The sequence below is a fragment of the Triplophysa dalaica genome, chromosome 7 (genome assembly GCF_015846415.1).
Source record: "Triplophysa dalaica isolate WHDGS20190420 chromosome 7, ASM1584641v1, whole genome shotgun sequence".
In the NCBI taxonomy this organism is placed as follows: Eukaryota; Metazoa; Chordata; class Actinopteri; order Cypriniformes; family Nemacheilidae; genus Triplophysa; species Triplophysa dalaica.
Window position 1 is genome coordinate 6446841 of NC_079548.1, and position 18769 is coordinate 6465609.

General features: G+C 39.0%; 1 protein-coding gene across 1 annotated transcript in view; it reads right to left on the reverse strand.

Annotated features, from left to right (window-relative positions):
* tmem104 (transmembrane protein 104) overlaps positions 1-18769 on the reverse strand; it is a 30594-nt gene that overhangs the window by 10018 nt on the left and 1807 nt on the right. The window contains exons 3-9 of the mRNA XM_056753720.1: positions 18544-18665; positions 17048-17129; positions 16284-16380; positions 16087-16167; positions 13540-13639; positions 13158-13254; positions 1494-1587 (exon numbers count right to left, since the gene is read on the reverse strand). Of these exons, the coding sequence (XP_056609698.1) occupies positions 1494-1587; positions 13158-13254; positions 13540-13639; positions 16087-16167; positions 16284-16380; positions 17048-17129; positions 18544-18665 (673 nt within the window). The remainder of the gene's footprint in view (positions 1-1493; positions 1588-13157; positions 13255-13539; positions 13640-16086; positions 16168-16283; positions 16381-17047; positions 17130-18543; positions 18666-18769) is intronic.

An 18769-nucleotide genomic window follows, 5' to 3' on the forward strand; every position in this document is an offset into this window, starting at 1 on the left:
CAATTCAATTCTTTATTAAAAATAAAATATTTAAAAATAAAATTAACTGAAACCAGAAGGATCTTGCAAAATGGCCTATAATTAAAAAACAAAAGCTTACTGTAAGACTGTTTTGCAAATATGTTTTCTTACATGTAACATAAATCCACAAACATCCCTGGTGAAGCTTCCCTTTGAAGCAGGACCATTTGTCAGTGGAGCTTAAGGAAACAAAGCCATTTGGCCAATGCTGATCAGAATGTTTAGAATGTCTAGAGATTAGTACTACCACAGTGACATCAAAGACTTTTGTTTATGCTTCATTATGAATCAAAAAGACGAGTAGTAAAGTCGGATGAGCAGGTGGACAGTGGACAATTTCATGACAGCTAAATGAGACCGTTTTGTTTTCCAAATTGTTTGTGGATGGCTCCAGAAGCCTTGAGTCGTTTTTGTTTTGAGCGGCGGGTGAGGATTGGCGGTTTTATTTTGGTCGTGTCGCCTGGTAAGTGACTGCCCAATCGCGCCTGAGACGGCCTGTCTGGGCTGTCAGTCTGAGGTATGAGGAAGAGGGAAAGCAGGGGCGTACAGCGAGACAGTTTCATGATAGACCGATGCTACCAACCCTGCAGAGGACACCGTAATAACAATAACAGTGCTCTTTTAAATGGCAGATTTGGAACAAAAATGATAAATACATTAAATGCAAATTTGGTAGCAGGAACTTTGGATAGTTATGTGTGAAAAAGGCAACTGTGGCAAAATGTATTCAAACACTGTGTTTCTACAACTTTAAGGGCCAGAATTACAATCATCTTACCGCAATGCAAACGCCTGATGTGACGTAAAAAACTACTGTCTGTAATTTAGTAAAAACAAGCAGTGAAAATTTGTGCTGAAAAGGCATGGACACAGATGTTTTTGCGACTGACCTTATTGCATTTGTATGAGTTTCCTCTCTGGAAAGGGAGGAGAGTATTTACATGAATCACGCTTTTACACAGCGTCATCTAGCTATGCGATTGTTGTTGTTTTGTTCGTGCGCCCTCTAGCGGCAATTTCTAAAAACTGTACCTTTAACATCTGAAGCTGAAACAAAAGTGAATGTTTAGTTGCCGCTATCACTGCGAATGCTTCTCAGACAGCGTACACAACAAGATGTTTCTTCTTCGGCTCTTGTCTTAGCTACACAAGCAACACGCGCGTGGACACAAACGCCAAGTGGTCATTGCCTGTCAACGCGGACACTGCATAAATGAAACCCAGCGAGGTGCTTACGCCGTCGGTTCTACGCACGACCAGAACTTGTCCTTAAGGTTTCCGCTCGTCATTGTACAGGAAATTGCAGATTTATTTAGCCAGACAAAAGCATGTCTTAAACCCTGCGCTAACTTTGCGCAGCTCTTGGCACATTGCGTTGGTCATTATGGGGATGAGATATTGCGCCTGTGTTTTTTAATGTGCGCATTAAATATAAAACGACACAAAAAAGTATAAAAACATAAGCAACTTACCAATCCACCTCATGACAGACGTGAGGATCTGCAGGTACTTGGTCTTTTGTGCATTGAAAAAGGTGAAGGGCCCCAGAAGCAGTGTGAAGAGAGCCTGAAATAATGTGAAGAAAAGAAGAATGCATAAACCTTCACTGTCTCAACGGTGTAAGATGACCAACATCATATATGGGTAACTTTTGTAAGTACTGTACAGTTAATGTTCAATAAACCCATAGGACAGCATGCATGTTATGAATTCATATAATGACTAATAATATTGAACATCAAACTGTTGATGTTTCTTAACATTTTCTATATACACAACACAAATTCAGTGCATTTTTCTGTCCTCTTTTTATTGACAGGAAATATCGGTAGTTGATAGTATTGCTTTATCGGCAAATGCCGATTACTGGCCGATATATGGGTGCATCTCTAATAGTTACCTACTGTAAAATAAAAAATATTTTAAAAAGGTATCACATTTAGTATTTCTGTGCACATGTAGTTTCATAACCCATTTCCAATCAACTTTGGTTCAATGTATATGAGTAATGAGGTTCTGCACTTTATTTGATACTGTTATGTATCAGACAACTTGTTCTCTTCAATCTATCATAGGCTTGATCACTTTTACAGATGCAAGAACTGGACAGTCCAGTCAAGCTGTTTAAAATATCCATTTAGTATGGATAAATGTATTTATCTTTCAGAAAGAAAACTACAGTAAACCTTTTCCGCAGGACTGTTTAGACTTTTTATTTCGATAGATTGATTATTCAATTAATGTTTTTCATTCATGACTCGCTGTTTATTTATCTTTAATATTCCTCTTTCATGTGTCTGTTTACCCCCAGCTTTAATATTTTCTCATTTCTTCTGCTATTTCAGACACTCACATCTGTGCATATGCTTTATGCCATCGTCACTCAGCGTACAGTCAGATTCTGATTTCCAATGCAACAAAAATCTTCAAACACAGTAACGTTTACTTGAAAACAACAGGAAATAATGCCCGATAACCCACTTTCTAAAGAGAATCAATAATAATTTAATGTCTTATGGGGTCCGAATAATGGTCCCAAGACAGAGATTAACAGTGCATTTGCTCTTCATAATAAACTGCACAACAGCGGTCATCTTCCATTAAAGAGTGAATTACACATCACATGGCCTTGAGTGACACTGGCCATATTTTATGTTGAGAGGTGAGGAGTGTCTGGATTTTTGTATAGTCAGATAGGCTTGGGGTGAGATAACAGTTCATCATGATGCCTGAACATCCGTCCTGATAAAAGAGTTGACAGTCTGACGACGGCCAAAGCCCTAAAGCGATGGAGAGAAAGAATGAAAGATCTGATTCATGTGCCGTTCCAATACGAGAGCTGTAATGGGAAATGAAACAATATGGCCGAGAAAGTCACAGTGGGGGTGGAGATAATGTGTGGGTTTGCTCTGTGTTATAATTGAAAAGTCACATTTTACTATTCTTCCCATTAGAATGCGAAATAACTGTTAAATACAAGTTGACGTCCGTCATTAATTATTAAGATTTTTTTTTTAATTGATTATTGGCAATAAACTGCAAACATTGGTTCTCACTTAAAAGGCACATTAACACGTCACTCCAGCCACACAAAAATATACAACAAACACCCACGACCCCAACGATGAGCTTCCCTTCCTGCCCTGATAGAAGACCTCCTACATTCTCATACGCCCATAAAATCTCAAACGCAATCTCATTTCAGAAAAAACCCTCTTGTAGCTCTCTTTCTTTATAGCCGAAAACACATCACCCAATCTCAGCTCTGATGCTGGAGCTCTATATCTCGAGCTTGATTTATAACATATGCCACAGTTTCCGATGTAAAAATGGATGCTAGCAGGCTGGAACTTTGACAGAAGCACCTCTACGTATGCTGACGCTTTTCCATGGCTGTTCTAAAGCTGGTAGTGAAAATGGTGCAACGTTGGCATGCTGGCGTTGCACGTATGCCAGGAAATATAACAGGAAGGAAGTTTGGCGTGGATGGGAGTGAAGGATGAAACGGAGAGACGAGGCCAGGCCGAGAGGGGAACAGTGGACGAGGGCCGCGGGGCGCTGAGTGACTCAGACATGACATGAGAGAGGGAGAGAGAGAGAGAGAGTAACGCATTCAGAGTGAAGAATTAACCAATTTAGTGTTTGTAATAAATTTGACGTTATTCATGCTTCCTTTTACATATAATGATGCAAGAAGATATCATTTGTTACACTGGAAGGTCAAGTCAAACGGGATAAAGCGTTCCAACTATATTTTGGGAAAAGTAGCAGCTCCAGGTTAATCAAACATACAGAAAAGGTGTATTGTACAAGTCATACATACTGCGGAAAAAAGAATTCCCAAAACAAAATGTGTGGTTTTATTAAATTTTTCTGTAGTATGACATAAATGGTTGTCATTGAAGGATTTCACCAATTTCAGTATTTTCTGGAGGACTGTAATGTTCTAAAGCAATATCAGATAACAAATTCAGCAATCCGGAGCTCATTCAAATCCAGCACTTCACTGAAATGAGATAAGCCCAAAAACATGAAATTAGAAAATGCAAAAGATGAACAGCGTGACGCCGGACCAGGACTCACGGTCACATCAAAATGTGCAAAATGAAACGGTCAATGACTGCCACAGGGAGACGCTAACATTGTTATAGCACAATACATCAAATTCAGTTTGACATTAGCATCATTCATAAGTACATTTCTGTAGAACTCTCAACATTTCCCATTTGAATGTAATAGTGATGTGATATACTGTTATAGATCACACTGATGCAGAAAGGATTTTGCAAAAAAAACCTGTTTTTCGGGAAAACTCTGTGTGAAAGACATGGCCAAACGGGACATTGACATTTCGATTCCGACTTTAAAAGAGATTGGAAAGTGTAGACAACAGACTCATCGGCCGATCAGATGTTATCAAATGGACTCCAGGGTAATTACTCACCGTGCCCTCTGCAGAAGCCCATGTGGTGGCACAGAACGCAGGATTATAATTCAACTGACAGTAACAAGTAAAACAGGGATTATATATTTGCAATCCCCACGGTGTCAAGATCCCATGCCATTTGTGCCCAAGCGTTAATCTCCGTTAGGCAGAAATTCTAGACGGGATCAACATGAGGAAAGCAGACACGCCACCATCAGCTAACAGAGCTGAAGGATTAAAGACTGTTATTTAACAATTTCCCCCAATAAAACGAGACCGAGGCATCAATACAGAGATGTGTCTGTTCTGCTGTGTCACGACTCACTTCTAGCTTGTTTTCTTTCATCTGAGTGAAAATACCTGTCGGCTGCTTCTGAGGACGTTGGCAGGAACAACGCTTTCATCCCGCCTCTCAATATTCATATTTCACGGTCGCGTCAGAACTCGACGTGTACAGAATTGTCGTTAAAACTTGTAGCTTGAACTCATCTAGCCATTCGCAAAACCTCTCTAATGGTTGCAGCACCAATAAATCACAGTGGAGGAGTTTGTCATGAGGCGGGCTGTGTTCATTAAGCCTGGACGCTTGCATTACTCCAGCATTCACGGGTCAACGGCTCTCTCGTAAAGGCCTTTTGTAAAGAACATGTCTATATATATTTAAAAAGGAGCCATTTGTCCGTTAAGAATCATTTAGGGCATGATTACACCTGCAACTGTGGTGTGAATCAAAGTTGAAACCTTTCAAATGAAGCCGCAGAGAAGCAGGACTAGGTCACGGGTCCATGCAACACTGTGTTGAGTTTACCAAAGCACTTAGTCCCGTTGTAGACACACAGCTTATGGTCTGTTTAATGCAAGCTAAAGAAAACACAATCGATGTATCGCCACAATTGAGAATGACGTGACTTTCATGCCACATCGACATGGTAAGTTACAAGGACCGTCCCATGAGGAAACCTGGGTAATGTGCTCAAGGGCGCAATGCAAAGAGCTCCAGTTCAGCCTATGAACTTTAGGCAATCTTCCAGAGAGCAGAAACCAAAACAGGCGTGACCGATTAAAGAAACCAAGCATCATTTGTAGAAAACCTACACAACAACGTTCTGTTACTGTACACGTAAATATGTGCTTTTGTCAAGTGGTCATCATTCATCCAAAACAAGAGTTTCATGCATCCCACATAAAATTACAAGCAGATCCTATAAGAATTATATAAGCATCCTGTAAGCATATAATGCAATGAATGCAACGGTCTAAATTTTTGTATAAAAAACTTAATTTGTTGATTAACAACTTCATTGAAACTACATACATCATTGAAAGTCTATGAATATCAAGCTTCTACTCTGCCTCCACCTCAACCTTGTATAACAAAGACAACAGGACCGTTTCTGTATTAAACATTTGTAATACAAAAAAGGTCCTAACACGGTTATCTGAACCCCCCAGGCGTGCAAAAGCCACCAACGTCAGAATGAAGGTCAAACAAACAGCTCCTTTCTGTACAGCAAGATACAGAAGGATGTTCTGATAATGAGACATTGGATTTCATTTCATGGAAATCACGTACGACTTCCTCGTGACACCCACCGAGAAAGACCATTACATCATTATGCGATGTCCTTGGACCAGATAACCAGCTTTCTCGAACCGAGAACAATATTGCACACAGCAGGTAGCCATCGCTGAACATGCAAGCTGTTCACCATTCACTGGACTGAAGTGTAGCATGCAATAACTATGATGAAATGTAATTCAAATAAGTCTTTATAATAACAGGAGCAACAAACCAGAACAGCCATTATTGAAAGCACAGTTCAAAAACACATTGGATTAAACTGACTCTTCTTCTGTGGAACAGAAATCTTGTGTGGGTTGTCTCTGTGGTTTTGTGTCCATTTAATGGAAGTCAATGGGGGCCAATATTGTTTGGTTACCAACATTCTTCAAAATATCTTCTTTTGTGGTCTTCAGAAAAAATGAAGTAATATAGGGTTGGAATGATATGGGGGTGAGTAAATTACAGAATATTCATTTTTGGGTGAACTGTCCCTTTAAGATAAAACTTTGTTTTTTGTTTTCTTAGTAAGTGGCTTCTGGCACCTACATCCAATTGTTTAGCATCATCTTGACACTCTTGGTGGAAGACTATTACATCATTCTGCAATGCCCTTGGAGCACATAAATGAAATCGTAAGTCTAATCGTTTAGAAAAGAAATAGCACTTCGACCAGCTTTGTGATTTGAGGCATCATTTATGTCCGTCACATCCTCTGATATAGGGATGCACCGAAATGAAAATTCTTGGCTAAAGCCAAATAAAAATGAAACGCTTGGCCGAATACCGGACATGGCTTTTCTTATTTCTTTAGCCATTTTTTTTCCACTATTGCACAAACTGAATGGTCAAAATGTGCTTTTAATATTTTGTCTTGATTTTCAATATATTACAATATAACTTAAAATAAAATTTAGCAAAACAAGTAAATAAAAAAATATCCGAGCCCTTTCCCATGAAACAAGCCCTTTCCATGTTTCATGCTGTGTCTTTCTCTGACACTTTAAAATGCTCCACACACTGCCGACATGTTTGCTGCATTAATAATATCTCTCTTTATCTCTCTCTCTGTGTGCTGGTTACTGCATCCCTATTTGATCCAAGTGAAAGAAATCTAACATTAAGGGTTAGGAGTTTAGATTCCTAATCCTAATTATGAGACGTGAACATGTGACATCTGTGACTTCAATTACTTCCGTGTTTATAACATTCTGACAGACTCACCCTTGCGTATCCTAACAGAGGACATAAAATCTGTCTTGTATAAAACCTTTATCGGGATCTTAACCCAAGGCTGAGTTTGTGTTATCTGCATGCACTGCCTGTTTCCCTTTTATTATATATCAGACAACACTTCCTCAGTCTGTCGAGAATCTCTATAGTGGTGCCAGCCACTGTTTACACTACAGTCCCACTGTGGAAAAGAGAGTAGATTGTACCCCTGGTGGTCCGCTACTTTAACTCTTCCCCCTGCTGTGCTAATATCCACTAAACCATCTGCGTCGCCTTGTTCCAGCAGAACAATCCTCAGTGTGAGAGCTTTGTCCAAGAGATTCAACTACATCACGATCTGAAGCAAAACACATCGCAATGGACCCGGGTTCGACCAAAGTGCACATGCTGCTTATGACACAACAAAGCTGTAGGTTCTGATTGAATAGACTGTAGTTAAGACAACTCAAACATTCAGTTCAAATTCCCTTTTAAGAAACATTAATACTTCAACATGTATTTAGGAAAAGCTAAAAAAATATTTGTATGTGATAACCTGCGTTTTTATCACAGGTTTCATGCGTCCGGTCATTCTGTCAGTCTTTAACATTGCTGTTGATGACTTTATGTCACTGCTGAGGTTTCATTTGGTTAAAATTGAACAGACGCTCGACCGGAATGGACATCAACATTTTTTTAATCGTCTCTTCCTTTTCTCTGCAGCTGTATATGAAGACATGTGTTTGGTACAAAGGTTTCTGCCATCAGCATGTTATACATAGTTAGTTCACATGCCAAGAAACCACAGAATAACAGATCATGTCAATACATTAAATCCAACTATACCCTTCCGAAGAATTATCATCTTAATGTTAACAAGAGGATGCTTTGCTGTCCTTGAAACAATTTACAGCTTCAACCTACATTAGCCCTGTCAAATATCACCCCAGGTCCTCAGAATACTATCAATACCTTCAATATGTTTCCTGAATCCTGGCCAAACTTAAGAACTTGACTAATAACCGAGAGGCAACATTCTGGTCTCTCTCGTGAAACCAACACAGAAGTGACTTAAACTGCAATTCATTGTCTGGCTGCTAGAGACTGACTCTAAAAGAGATCAGAATCTCATTGAGCCCCATGTTAACATGCCCAACTTTATAGCAGAAACAAACATGTTAACAGTCTGGTGCAAAAAACGATTTTAGTCTATATAGCAAAAACTGCGGAGGGTGAATTTTAAACTCATCCGTTCAAATGATTTTATGTGGTTTCGCCAACTATGCACCTTAGCTTCACCCACGTCCTGCCTTTTTGCCCATTTTCTATTATCCGAAGCTGTTTCTGAAATAGCCCCATATACCCAAATATAGTGCACTATTTAAAGAAAACATCCATTTTTAGTGGTGTCTAAATCTGTAGTGCACTCTATTATAACGAGTGTACAACCGATGTACACTCACGGCTAGATTGTAGCCATCTATCGTGAGCTCTCACTTTTTGAATTCCCGTGTCTCGGCAGAACATGGCGCTTCAGCACTTCCAGTGTGTCCGAATTAACTCACTCGTATTCACCTGCTCCTTAAAGTGGACTTTACTAGAAAAACTAATGTAGGGAATAGTGAATGAGGGTGTAGGGGTTGATTTCGGGCACAGCCTGGTCGTGACGCATGCCGGTGACACACTGCCAAGATGGAAGCTGCCGGCTCCTCCCACTTCATACTTAAAAATTGCACTTCACAAACCTACAGGTGACATCACGGACAGCCAGAGACTACGTCCATGTTTTATAATTCTGACATTTTCCGTATAAGAGATGAGAATTAGATTCAAATGTTAAGAAGTCATTAAATCCTGATCTATACAAAGCACATTAAACAAGACACTGAAATTAATCGACAATAGAGAAAGTCTCAGTCCACTGATCTTCTTATAAGCTTTTTAGTGAACCCAATATAAAAAAATGCCAGTTTTACACAGTATGGTATATTACTGTTGACCAAAGCAGACGGTCGTCTGCCAGACAGCCGCCAAAGATTCTGAATGGATCCAAATTTGGACTTTCATGAGCAGAGCCAGAATACACCTTACTACTATTACTATGTAGGAGGGTAGTATGTATCCTTGGATGTCGGTTTTAGGCAATCCAATTAAATCCACTGACTCTGTGTCTAATGAGTAACAAAACTGTATAATTGGGAGTGAATATTACCCTAAATGTCTTTAGGCTTCAATTCTTGTCCTTATCCTGCTCTCCTAATCTTGTCTCAGGCTTTAAAAAAACAATATTGCTCTGGGACAGCTGTTGAGCCGGAGTTCAAAAATAGCTCTTGTTTGCAGTGAGGCTAAAGCGATGGGATACATACAAATGTGATGGCACTGATCTACTTAACACATAAAAGAGTGCAAAAAAAAACTTGGTTCAGAATTGGCTCCACATTTTGGTTAGTTACAGTTACATCTTTACAGTTGGGGTAAAAACTCTTTACTAAGAAAAGCCTAGAATAAGGAGACACAATAATGTTATACATTGTAAGATTGGGTTGCAATATGTGTTGACAGCAGAACGGCAGTCATTAATATAAAAAAAAAAAAATCACAGGCCATCCTGCAGACTTGTGCAGTTTGTGAAGTCCAGAACACCTTGTTCCTGCACACCATTTCACCTAATCCCCAAAAGAAAAACATCTACAACATTCCACTTGTGAAACAGGTAAAGACAAAAACTCACGTCCGCCACCCACTCAGGGATTATGGGAGTGTTATGTCCAAGCATAATATCACTCTTATTCTTCAAATTTATTTCTAAAGCTTCTGCCATGAGGCTACGCTAATGTATAAGACATCAATTCGGCATCCCATGAGGGGACAACTGACCGTTGCTTACAATTCTCTCAGACAAATCACGTACAGGTCAAAGTCAAGATACTACAAAAGGCAGTTTTGTAAAAGCCATTGTGCAACAGCAGCACGATCATAATTCCTTTTGCCTGCTATAGACTTCAGAACAAAGTCTGCATGAAGATATGTGACATCCTAACGTGAAAGAAAGTTTAAAAGCACAAGGACAAACTGGCACTTGGATAGGATTCGCTAAGCTTGACTGCTTCCTAACAATGTGAAGCCCCAGCAAACCCACCGAATATCCAACCACAAGTCATCATGAATACATTTTCAAAGATCGTAGACGTAATAAAATCTTTTCATTTTTTTCAAATCATGGCTTCATGGCTTCATAGGCTCGTTCCGTGTCTCAGCAGTATTCTCCTTAATAGGATTGCGGTCAATTCTGCTTTATCAGCACTAGATGAGCGACAAGCTGCTATACTCACCATAAATACATTTTAAGTAATAAAAGCACAGAGAGGAATTACTGGTTGACTAACCTATTAAAAAAGCAAACAAATCAATGACCTTGCATCAGTTTTCCATTCCGTATAAAAGATCAGACAGAGAAATCGAAGCAGAAAACCCTTTCTTTTCATTTATTCGCATGCAAATGTGGCCTGACATTTTTCTGATCATGTTTTAACGTAAATGCAGTGTCTGTGTAAAGCTGCTGACGTTGTAACTCTGACAGCAAGAGAAAAATCTCAAGAAGAAATGCCTGGCCCTTTTTTACCCAATAATCAAGAGGTGGAAAATAAATCTATATTACCTTACATTAAGAAAACAACCTGACTTTATAGTCCGCCAATGTTTTGGATTGACATTTCTATATTTCAAGGGACCCTCATAATAAATTCTCATTATTGCCACAATTTAAAATCTCATTCTCATTAACATAATGGGTAAAATGGTCTACATGGTCTAGCGCCGCAGTATTTGAATGAACTTCTATTGTATTACAGACCACCACGTACATTACGCTCTAAGGGGTCCTGTCAGTTGGTAATACCTAGAATTTCAAAATCAAGTGCAGGTGGTAGATCCTTTTCTTATCTAGCGCCTAAACTTTGGAATATTCTTCCCTGCACGGTCCGGGAGGCAGACACACTCTGTCAGTTTAAATCTAGACTAAAGACTCATCTTTTTAATCTTGCATACACTACACCTCCATAATATTAATCCTCAGAGGATTTAGGCTGCATTATTTAGATCAACCGGAACCAGGAACACATCCAACAACAAATGATGTACTTGTTGCATCAAAGAGTGCAGAACAGTACTCTACTCTCAGCCAGTCTTGTCTCTTTGTTCCAAGGTTACCGCAGGATGCAGTTCATGCCCAGACCTGATGGCAGAGCTGAGAATGGGAAGCGGTGACCTGACAAGTGCTAAGAGGATAGAGCTGGATAAAGGACGCGACAACTTTGTTTTTTTCTACAACATTTCAAATGCTATTAGATTGTTAATGATAATCTTTAATTTTTATATTTTTATTAAGCCTTGTTGTGCAAGCACTGATGAGCTTGTGCAGAGGCAGCAGCTTTTGCCAGAGGGGAACTGGAATCCCCTGGTTGGGCCTGGGTTCCCCTGAGGTTTTTTTTTCTCGATGGGAGTTTTGGGTTCCTCACCACCGTTTGCATATTGTTTTGCACTATCTGCCTGGCCGGGGGGGCTGCTTTAGAATTCATACTTGTATTAAATGTGTCTCATGTACAGCTGCTTTGTAACAATGAAAATTGTAAAAAGCGCTATATAAATAAAGTTGAGTTGAGTTGAGTTAAAATCATACCATTTATTTTTTGCATTACAAGATATGCTCTGCTAAAAAAATCCTAATTGATACATCCCAAATACGCTTATTTAATAAGGATATATTTAGGCTAAAATATGACTCAGACGTGCCAGATTTCCTAAGACTTAATACAACAATAAAAAATGAAGAATATATTTAATAAGAAGAACAGGAATGTTTAACATGCACTGCTAGAACCTCAACCTATTATACAGGCTAATATCACTGAATCAAATACACAATGTAATGCAGCAATGTATTATTTTGAACAAATCAATGATATTTCAATTATGTCCGATGAATCTGCAACGCACAAGGAATGCTCAAGTGAGATGGCAAGCTCTCAGCCGAAAAGCTGAGGAAGACAACATCCCTTTGAGCCGACTCGCCGGGGACAAACAGTCTGATAAAGCTCATAAAGTCAATGACTCAGACTCTCTTCCCCTTTGGACACGTCCCAAACTTCAGACTTCAAAACTGGTCATTTTCCTCAATCACAAAAGGTGAGAGAAGCCGGACAGCTCTAGCGACCCTCAGTTCATAAACTGTCTGGATTAATGTTTTATCAGAAAAAGAACAATGATTTATTTAAGAGCCCATCCAAACAGAGATTTCATGATGTCCTTCTGGTCAAAAAGAGAAAGGTTTGGAACAGAACAGGCTGGGATGAGTCTCCCAGCTGCATAAAAGCATCAAGAGAAAAGATCTAATAAAGTAAACTCAAAACACAATAAACATATGCTAACCGTAAATGACCTCATGATCTTAAAACTCGACACGGATGTCAAAGCAATTGCGAGGAGATTAAAAGCTCCTCATCAGTAAGGTAAGCACACATTGCCGTGAATTCATAAATCAGGCATAGTTTACCCCAGTTAACACGCGGTAAGAGGCTTACAGAGCAGGGAGATTTAAAAAAGCTGAAACAATGCTTTTTGGGAGACAACCGCCTATTTATGGAGATGAAGGAGAGATGAGCAGAGTGAAATGAATCAGCACATCCATCAATGTTGAAATGCAAAAGCAGAGAAGAAAACCACACTGGCGTCTTTGGCTGTACCTCTACCTGAATTTCAAGGGCACTTAAAACTTCTCCTGAATCGCTGAGGATTCCGGGAGATTACGCATCTCATCTGTCTTTCTCTCGCTTGACCTTTAGAAGAATGCTGTGGTGTGTGTCCAGCACCCCGCTGAGATATAAGTGCTGCCAATAAGGTGCGCTTGTTTGACCGAGTACCGTGCGCTGCTGGACTCACCAGAAACACTCTGTAGGCGTCTTTTCTTCGTAAGGGTCCCCAGCACGACTCCGTGTCATTGTATTTCACACTTCCGGCGCTGCAGGAGTGATTCCCGCTGTGAGAAACAAACACACTCTTAGCCTCTGCAAATTTATTTTTTACGAAGCATACGATACAACTTCATACAAGGCATATTAAAGACATTGAAGCAAGAGATCACACCTGCCAAAAAACTCTACACTGTGTCAATGTGGAAGTCAGACGATATATTAAAAAAACAAACTGTCTGATATTTGTTTGATTTTTTATATGAAAAGCATTGGCAGTTTTGATTATTAAGAAGTTGGCGTTTAATCAATAAACATCAAGAACAGGTCAGACGGGAGACGACGAAACTCACCATGACACTTCCATCAGAGACACAGGTACAGCTGCTGCATAAATGGCTAAATCTCCATACAAGTACACGATCAGGCAGATGTAGAACATGTTGACACCAACTGTGGAAACATCAACATCTTTAATGTCTACAAATAAATCCCCATTCTAAAGATTTGTGGCTTTGAAACATCATTTATCAACAGGTGGTTCATTGAACATGAAGATGGGCGGGATGATTCCTCCCTACCATTCAACAGCCACCAAATGCATGATAACAATAAATCATTCTAATTAAAGAAGCAAGCACTTCATTACGAACATCCCCCTCTCCGCTCTTCTCTTCATTAACCCCACACTCCTCTTCACACGTTCCTACATCCATCCATCACTCACTCCAGCGTGTTTGGGATGAGCGCATCCAGGAGGAAAAACTCTCCACATCACGCATTCATCATTGCCCATAATTCCTGAGGAATCCGAAAGTCGACCAATCAGATCATTAATTACTGAAAAGTTGACTAAGCTATACTTAAATGAAACATCTTTCCCCACAATAAAACATCTGAAAAAGATGGCATTTTATAGAAATGAGTGACAAAAAGCTGGCAGAAAACAGGGGAAAATATGAACGCCGTTGGCGAGACAGTTGCTGGGCTTGTTTTACAATTCCTTAAATTCAATTTATGAAGACGCTTGCTTGAAAGTTTATTGCATGAAATATGGAAAAAAAAAATTTTTTAAAGCAGGTCCAAATTAAAATCTGAACACAACTTGCTTGCTTTATCAGACTACAATTTAACATTTGTTGAATGCGAATAAATAGCAGCTTCTTTTTGTTCTTTGTAAATGCATATGTGCCTGTAAAAATCTAACTAAAGTCTACATAAAATCAACCTGCATATTGTAACGAGCATTCTGTGAAAATATAACCCTTATATTTTTTTAAATGAGAATATCATAAAAAATGAGTAAGGTCATCCCTTTGAACTTATTGCTTGAAATCAACCTTCATGCTCCCAATCTCATAGTTACATTATGAGACTTCAGCCTGGATTTCACAGAAGTATTTCTCAAGAACATCAAAAGATAAAGAACATACCACGAAAACATCTAAAAGTATTTTAATCTAGAAAAGAGTGATTCTTCACAAAAAATATCAAAATCATTCACATGCGTTATTAAAAAAAGACGGGTTATATCAAAGAATAAGGGCTAGTGGTTTATAAAGAACCCAATCCTAAATGTGAGGAATAACAGTAGTGATGCTTGCCTTACCAAAAACACTGAGATCAAAATCGAATCAATCCCACTAAAGTCTGTATAATCAACTGAACAAAGTTACAGTATTTGTGAACAGCCCAGATAAACCAATGACCATGAAAATAAATTCCTGATGCTGTTCAATTAAAGAATGATGGAAAAGACCATACTTATTTGTTACATATTGTACCTTTAAGCCCAGATTTCATTATAAAAAACCTGCATTCTGTGATAATATTCAGCAAAAAATTAACTGCTTTGACAACCCTACAGTCTTTAACTTCAGTTCACTGTAGAGTATAAAAGGCGGTTGTTAATTTCCTCTGAATGGCAGCTCATGGAGTAATTGCAAAAGACAAGAGGCCAAAAGAGTTCTTACATTATATTTAAAGCTAGATTCAATTCAGGTCCCACTAACAGAACTAATTTCCTTCACGATGAAAAACGTTCCCATTTAATTTATTTACGATCAGAGTCTATTACACGGCAGTCATTCAGCCTCTTACCGAGCGCACCTGCATGGGGACAAAGTGGCCACTTTGCTTCATCACACGGTAGGAAAGGTCAGAGCCCAGCAGGCTATTTTAACACATCACGCCTAATAGAATAACGAATAACGGCCTGACAGAGCAAGCGAGTGAGGTTTGGTCAGAAAAAGCTCTCCGCTCTCAAGCTACAAGTGCACAGATGATGCTGACGAAATATGAGCAAGCCAGTTAGGAGCGTGCACAGGTTTGTGGGAGAGTGTAACCAGTGTGCCACCTACTGAGTTGTGTTTGCCATTACATGCATTGGAAGTTTTTAACAGCGTGGTTTCTAATGGGCTTTTTGTTGATGGTTGGAAAAGATGCCAAAAGCAATGCTGTTGAGATATTACAAGGCTGCCAGGGTGCTGTTGAGTCAGCCTTTGCGTAGTGCTGCTTGTAAAATGATGCTAAGCTGGGCATGAACCCTGATAGAGCAATAGAAAAGTAAAAAATAGGACACGTTTAAAAGAAAAGTTCTAGGTGAATACGTCATCATATTGAACCGAGATTCACATTTCCCGGATTCTTCGTCTTCAAGAGGCCTTGTCTTATTTAATTGCGGATAACAGATTATGCTCTGCAGTAAAGTCATTACATGAAAAGTAATTTAGCCATTTCTAATTACACCCCATTAGCAGCCAAAAACCTTGCTCGCGCGAATAAACTGACCGAGTTACCGACCTTCAGAGAGCAGTATTAAAGGGCTTGTTTAATAGCTTTATGAAACCAAATTTCTTAACTCAAGCTCACTTTTCAGCGTACAATGACAAAAATCTTACCTTTATTAAAAAACATGGAGGCCATTTGTCCCATCTCAACTCTCTCAACGATGTCAAAGTGGTCTGCGCTGGTGGCACGTTCTGTTAGATCGAATGACAAAACAACAACGCAACTTTGTTTTAAAGACTACAAAAAATATTTCAATGTATTTATATAAAATTTCAAAAACAAATTAATATCCAAATGCGTAACTTACGGACAGAGAGAATGGGCCGCGTCTCAATGGGGTCTGAGCGTCCTCGGATAAGGACATCATCGTCTGAATAGTCCGAGCTGGAGTCGCTGTCGTGGATCTGAAAACATTTCTATTTACCTACTTATTTAGCATATGACCAAGAGGTCAAGGTCGGATCAAGCTTTTTTATAAGACCACAAGGAACAGAACCCGTATTTTGAGAACATTAGAAAAACAGTAGTCTAGTGTAGTTCCTTTTAAAGGCTTGAATACACTACATGGTTTTATAAAAAAACTAGAGATCACACACTAGCAGACTTTTTTACATTTTGCAGAGAAAAACAGAACATTACACATTACTGGAGACTGGCGCAGACTTTCTGTAACAAGCCCAGACTGAAACTCTGAGCAAAAGTCTTGTCGTGTATTCCAGCCTTAAGTTAAGGCATTTTGTTGCATTTAATCAGAGAAATCTACTAAAACTGAAATGCAAACATTTAGATTTATAGGCCATAGCAGCGTTGAAGCAGTAGGCAACATTTCGTTTATATGGATTACAAAGGAATAGAAACACAACGAGTAGCCTTATTCTTCCACTAACAGCTCAATAATAACAGTTTCTATTTGGTACGTCTGCCCTCTAGCGCCCCGTCTCAGCCGCCAACAGGTCAGTCAAAACAAAAAGAGTTAATTTACATTCTTGCTTGATTTACATTGGGGCAATTTTAATAAGTTATGACCTGAAACTAAGGGTGAGTGCTTGTTCAGCTGAAGACATCACTAACCTCTTCCTGTTCTCTCCTCTTCCAGCGCAGCTGGGCATTGGCAGCAGCCATGGCTTCTATTACAAATGTGGTGGTCATAAAACTGAGGACAGACAGACAGAAAGAATGAGACACTGCCCTACTTCATCTGTTTAGTACGTTTCGGAGACAAAAAGACGAATGAACATAACACTGGCTGGCATCGAAAAACAAGAATCCTTCAAACATCATGATAGGAAATTTGGAGTTTTGATGTTTTTAGGCCGTGTCTATCAACCATTTAAAGCCATTTATACAGCCAGTATACTTCTAATGCATACATGCATTCGGACAAACAATTGATGTTCTGTCCAATCAATCTAGTCACAGTTTGACAATCACAGATAGTTCACAAAAAAGGAAGAGTATTTTCAATATGTCCTATCCAAATATCCTGTTTATTAGTAAATATCAACACACAAAAAGGTTTTTATAAGGTCTGTGAAAAACATTTTTAAATGTCATGGTTTTGTTGAGCAGGATTCATCAGTGCTTCCTATTGTAAAAAAAGTCTGTTGTGATAATATTTAATCTAAAACTTTCTCCACCTCTATAAGGGCTTTTCTGTACGTGATACACATTTCATCAAGCTCTTTTTGGACATCTCATCTCTCATAACCTGTATTTAATGTCTGTGGCTGTCTGCTTTCTTCCCTCTGCTGTATTACTGATAAACAGCTCCATCCCGTTTCATCCAAACACTCATAACTCTGCCCACGGTTCTGTCACTGAATCAGACAGCTGGCAGGTTAGTAGAGGTGATAAATGTTTTTTGATGGCCACAGAACCAGCGGCAGTAAAAGGGTGGGAGAGGTGAACCAAATATGAGCACCTGACAGAGAGAAGTAATGTCCAAGAAGAACGAAAAGACCGAGTTTTTGCAATCTTGTCAAAAAACACTTATAGACCTACACATCTCAAATTCATGACTTACCATCACACAAATTAGCATTCTAAAGTAGGGCTATCAAACAATTAATCGTGATTCCTCGCATCTAGAAAAAAAGTCTGTGTTACATAATATAAGTCTATGTACTGTGCATATAAATTACATTATTTATAAACATCTATTATTTTTCTTAAATATATGCATATACAGTTTGTGTTCATAAATAAAAATTAATTTGGACAGAACACAGACATATTATGTAAACACAAAATTTTATTCTGGATGCGACTATTTGCATATAATCGTTTGACAACCCTAATGGTAATGTTTGTAATTTCATAAACACAATGACTTGCATTGACCCTAACAAATATTTGTCCACCTTATGTGAAAATTGTGCGAGCACATGTTTAAAAATATTCGACCCCTTGTTAAAACAGTTTTTCTACACAGCATGCAATACTGATACCCAGATGATGCTCCAAGTAGATGATCATAAATTTTGTCTACGTCACGTTTTGGAAGTGTCACTTCTTGTTTACCTTACCAGGAATTATAATTTTGAGTATGAGAGAGATGAAAAACATACCTCATAAAAGCCAAGAAGGTGACAAGTGACACGCTGACCACCCAACCAGCTGTCGCAAAAGCTTTGGGCATTGTAAGTGCTCCAGTGCCAACAATCAGATTAAACATGTACACCAGGCCAACCTACACAAAAACAAACACAAGCAGATCATGACTGTAGAGGTTTACAGAGGCGATATTACCATCTTATATCCATGTTATCTGTCTACTTCCTTTCAGAGCGGATG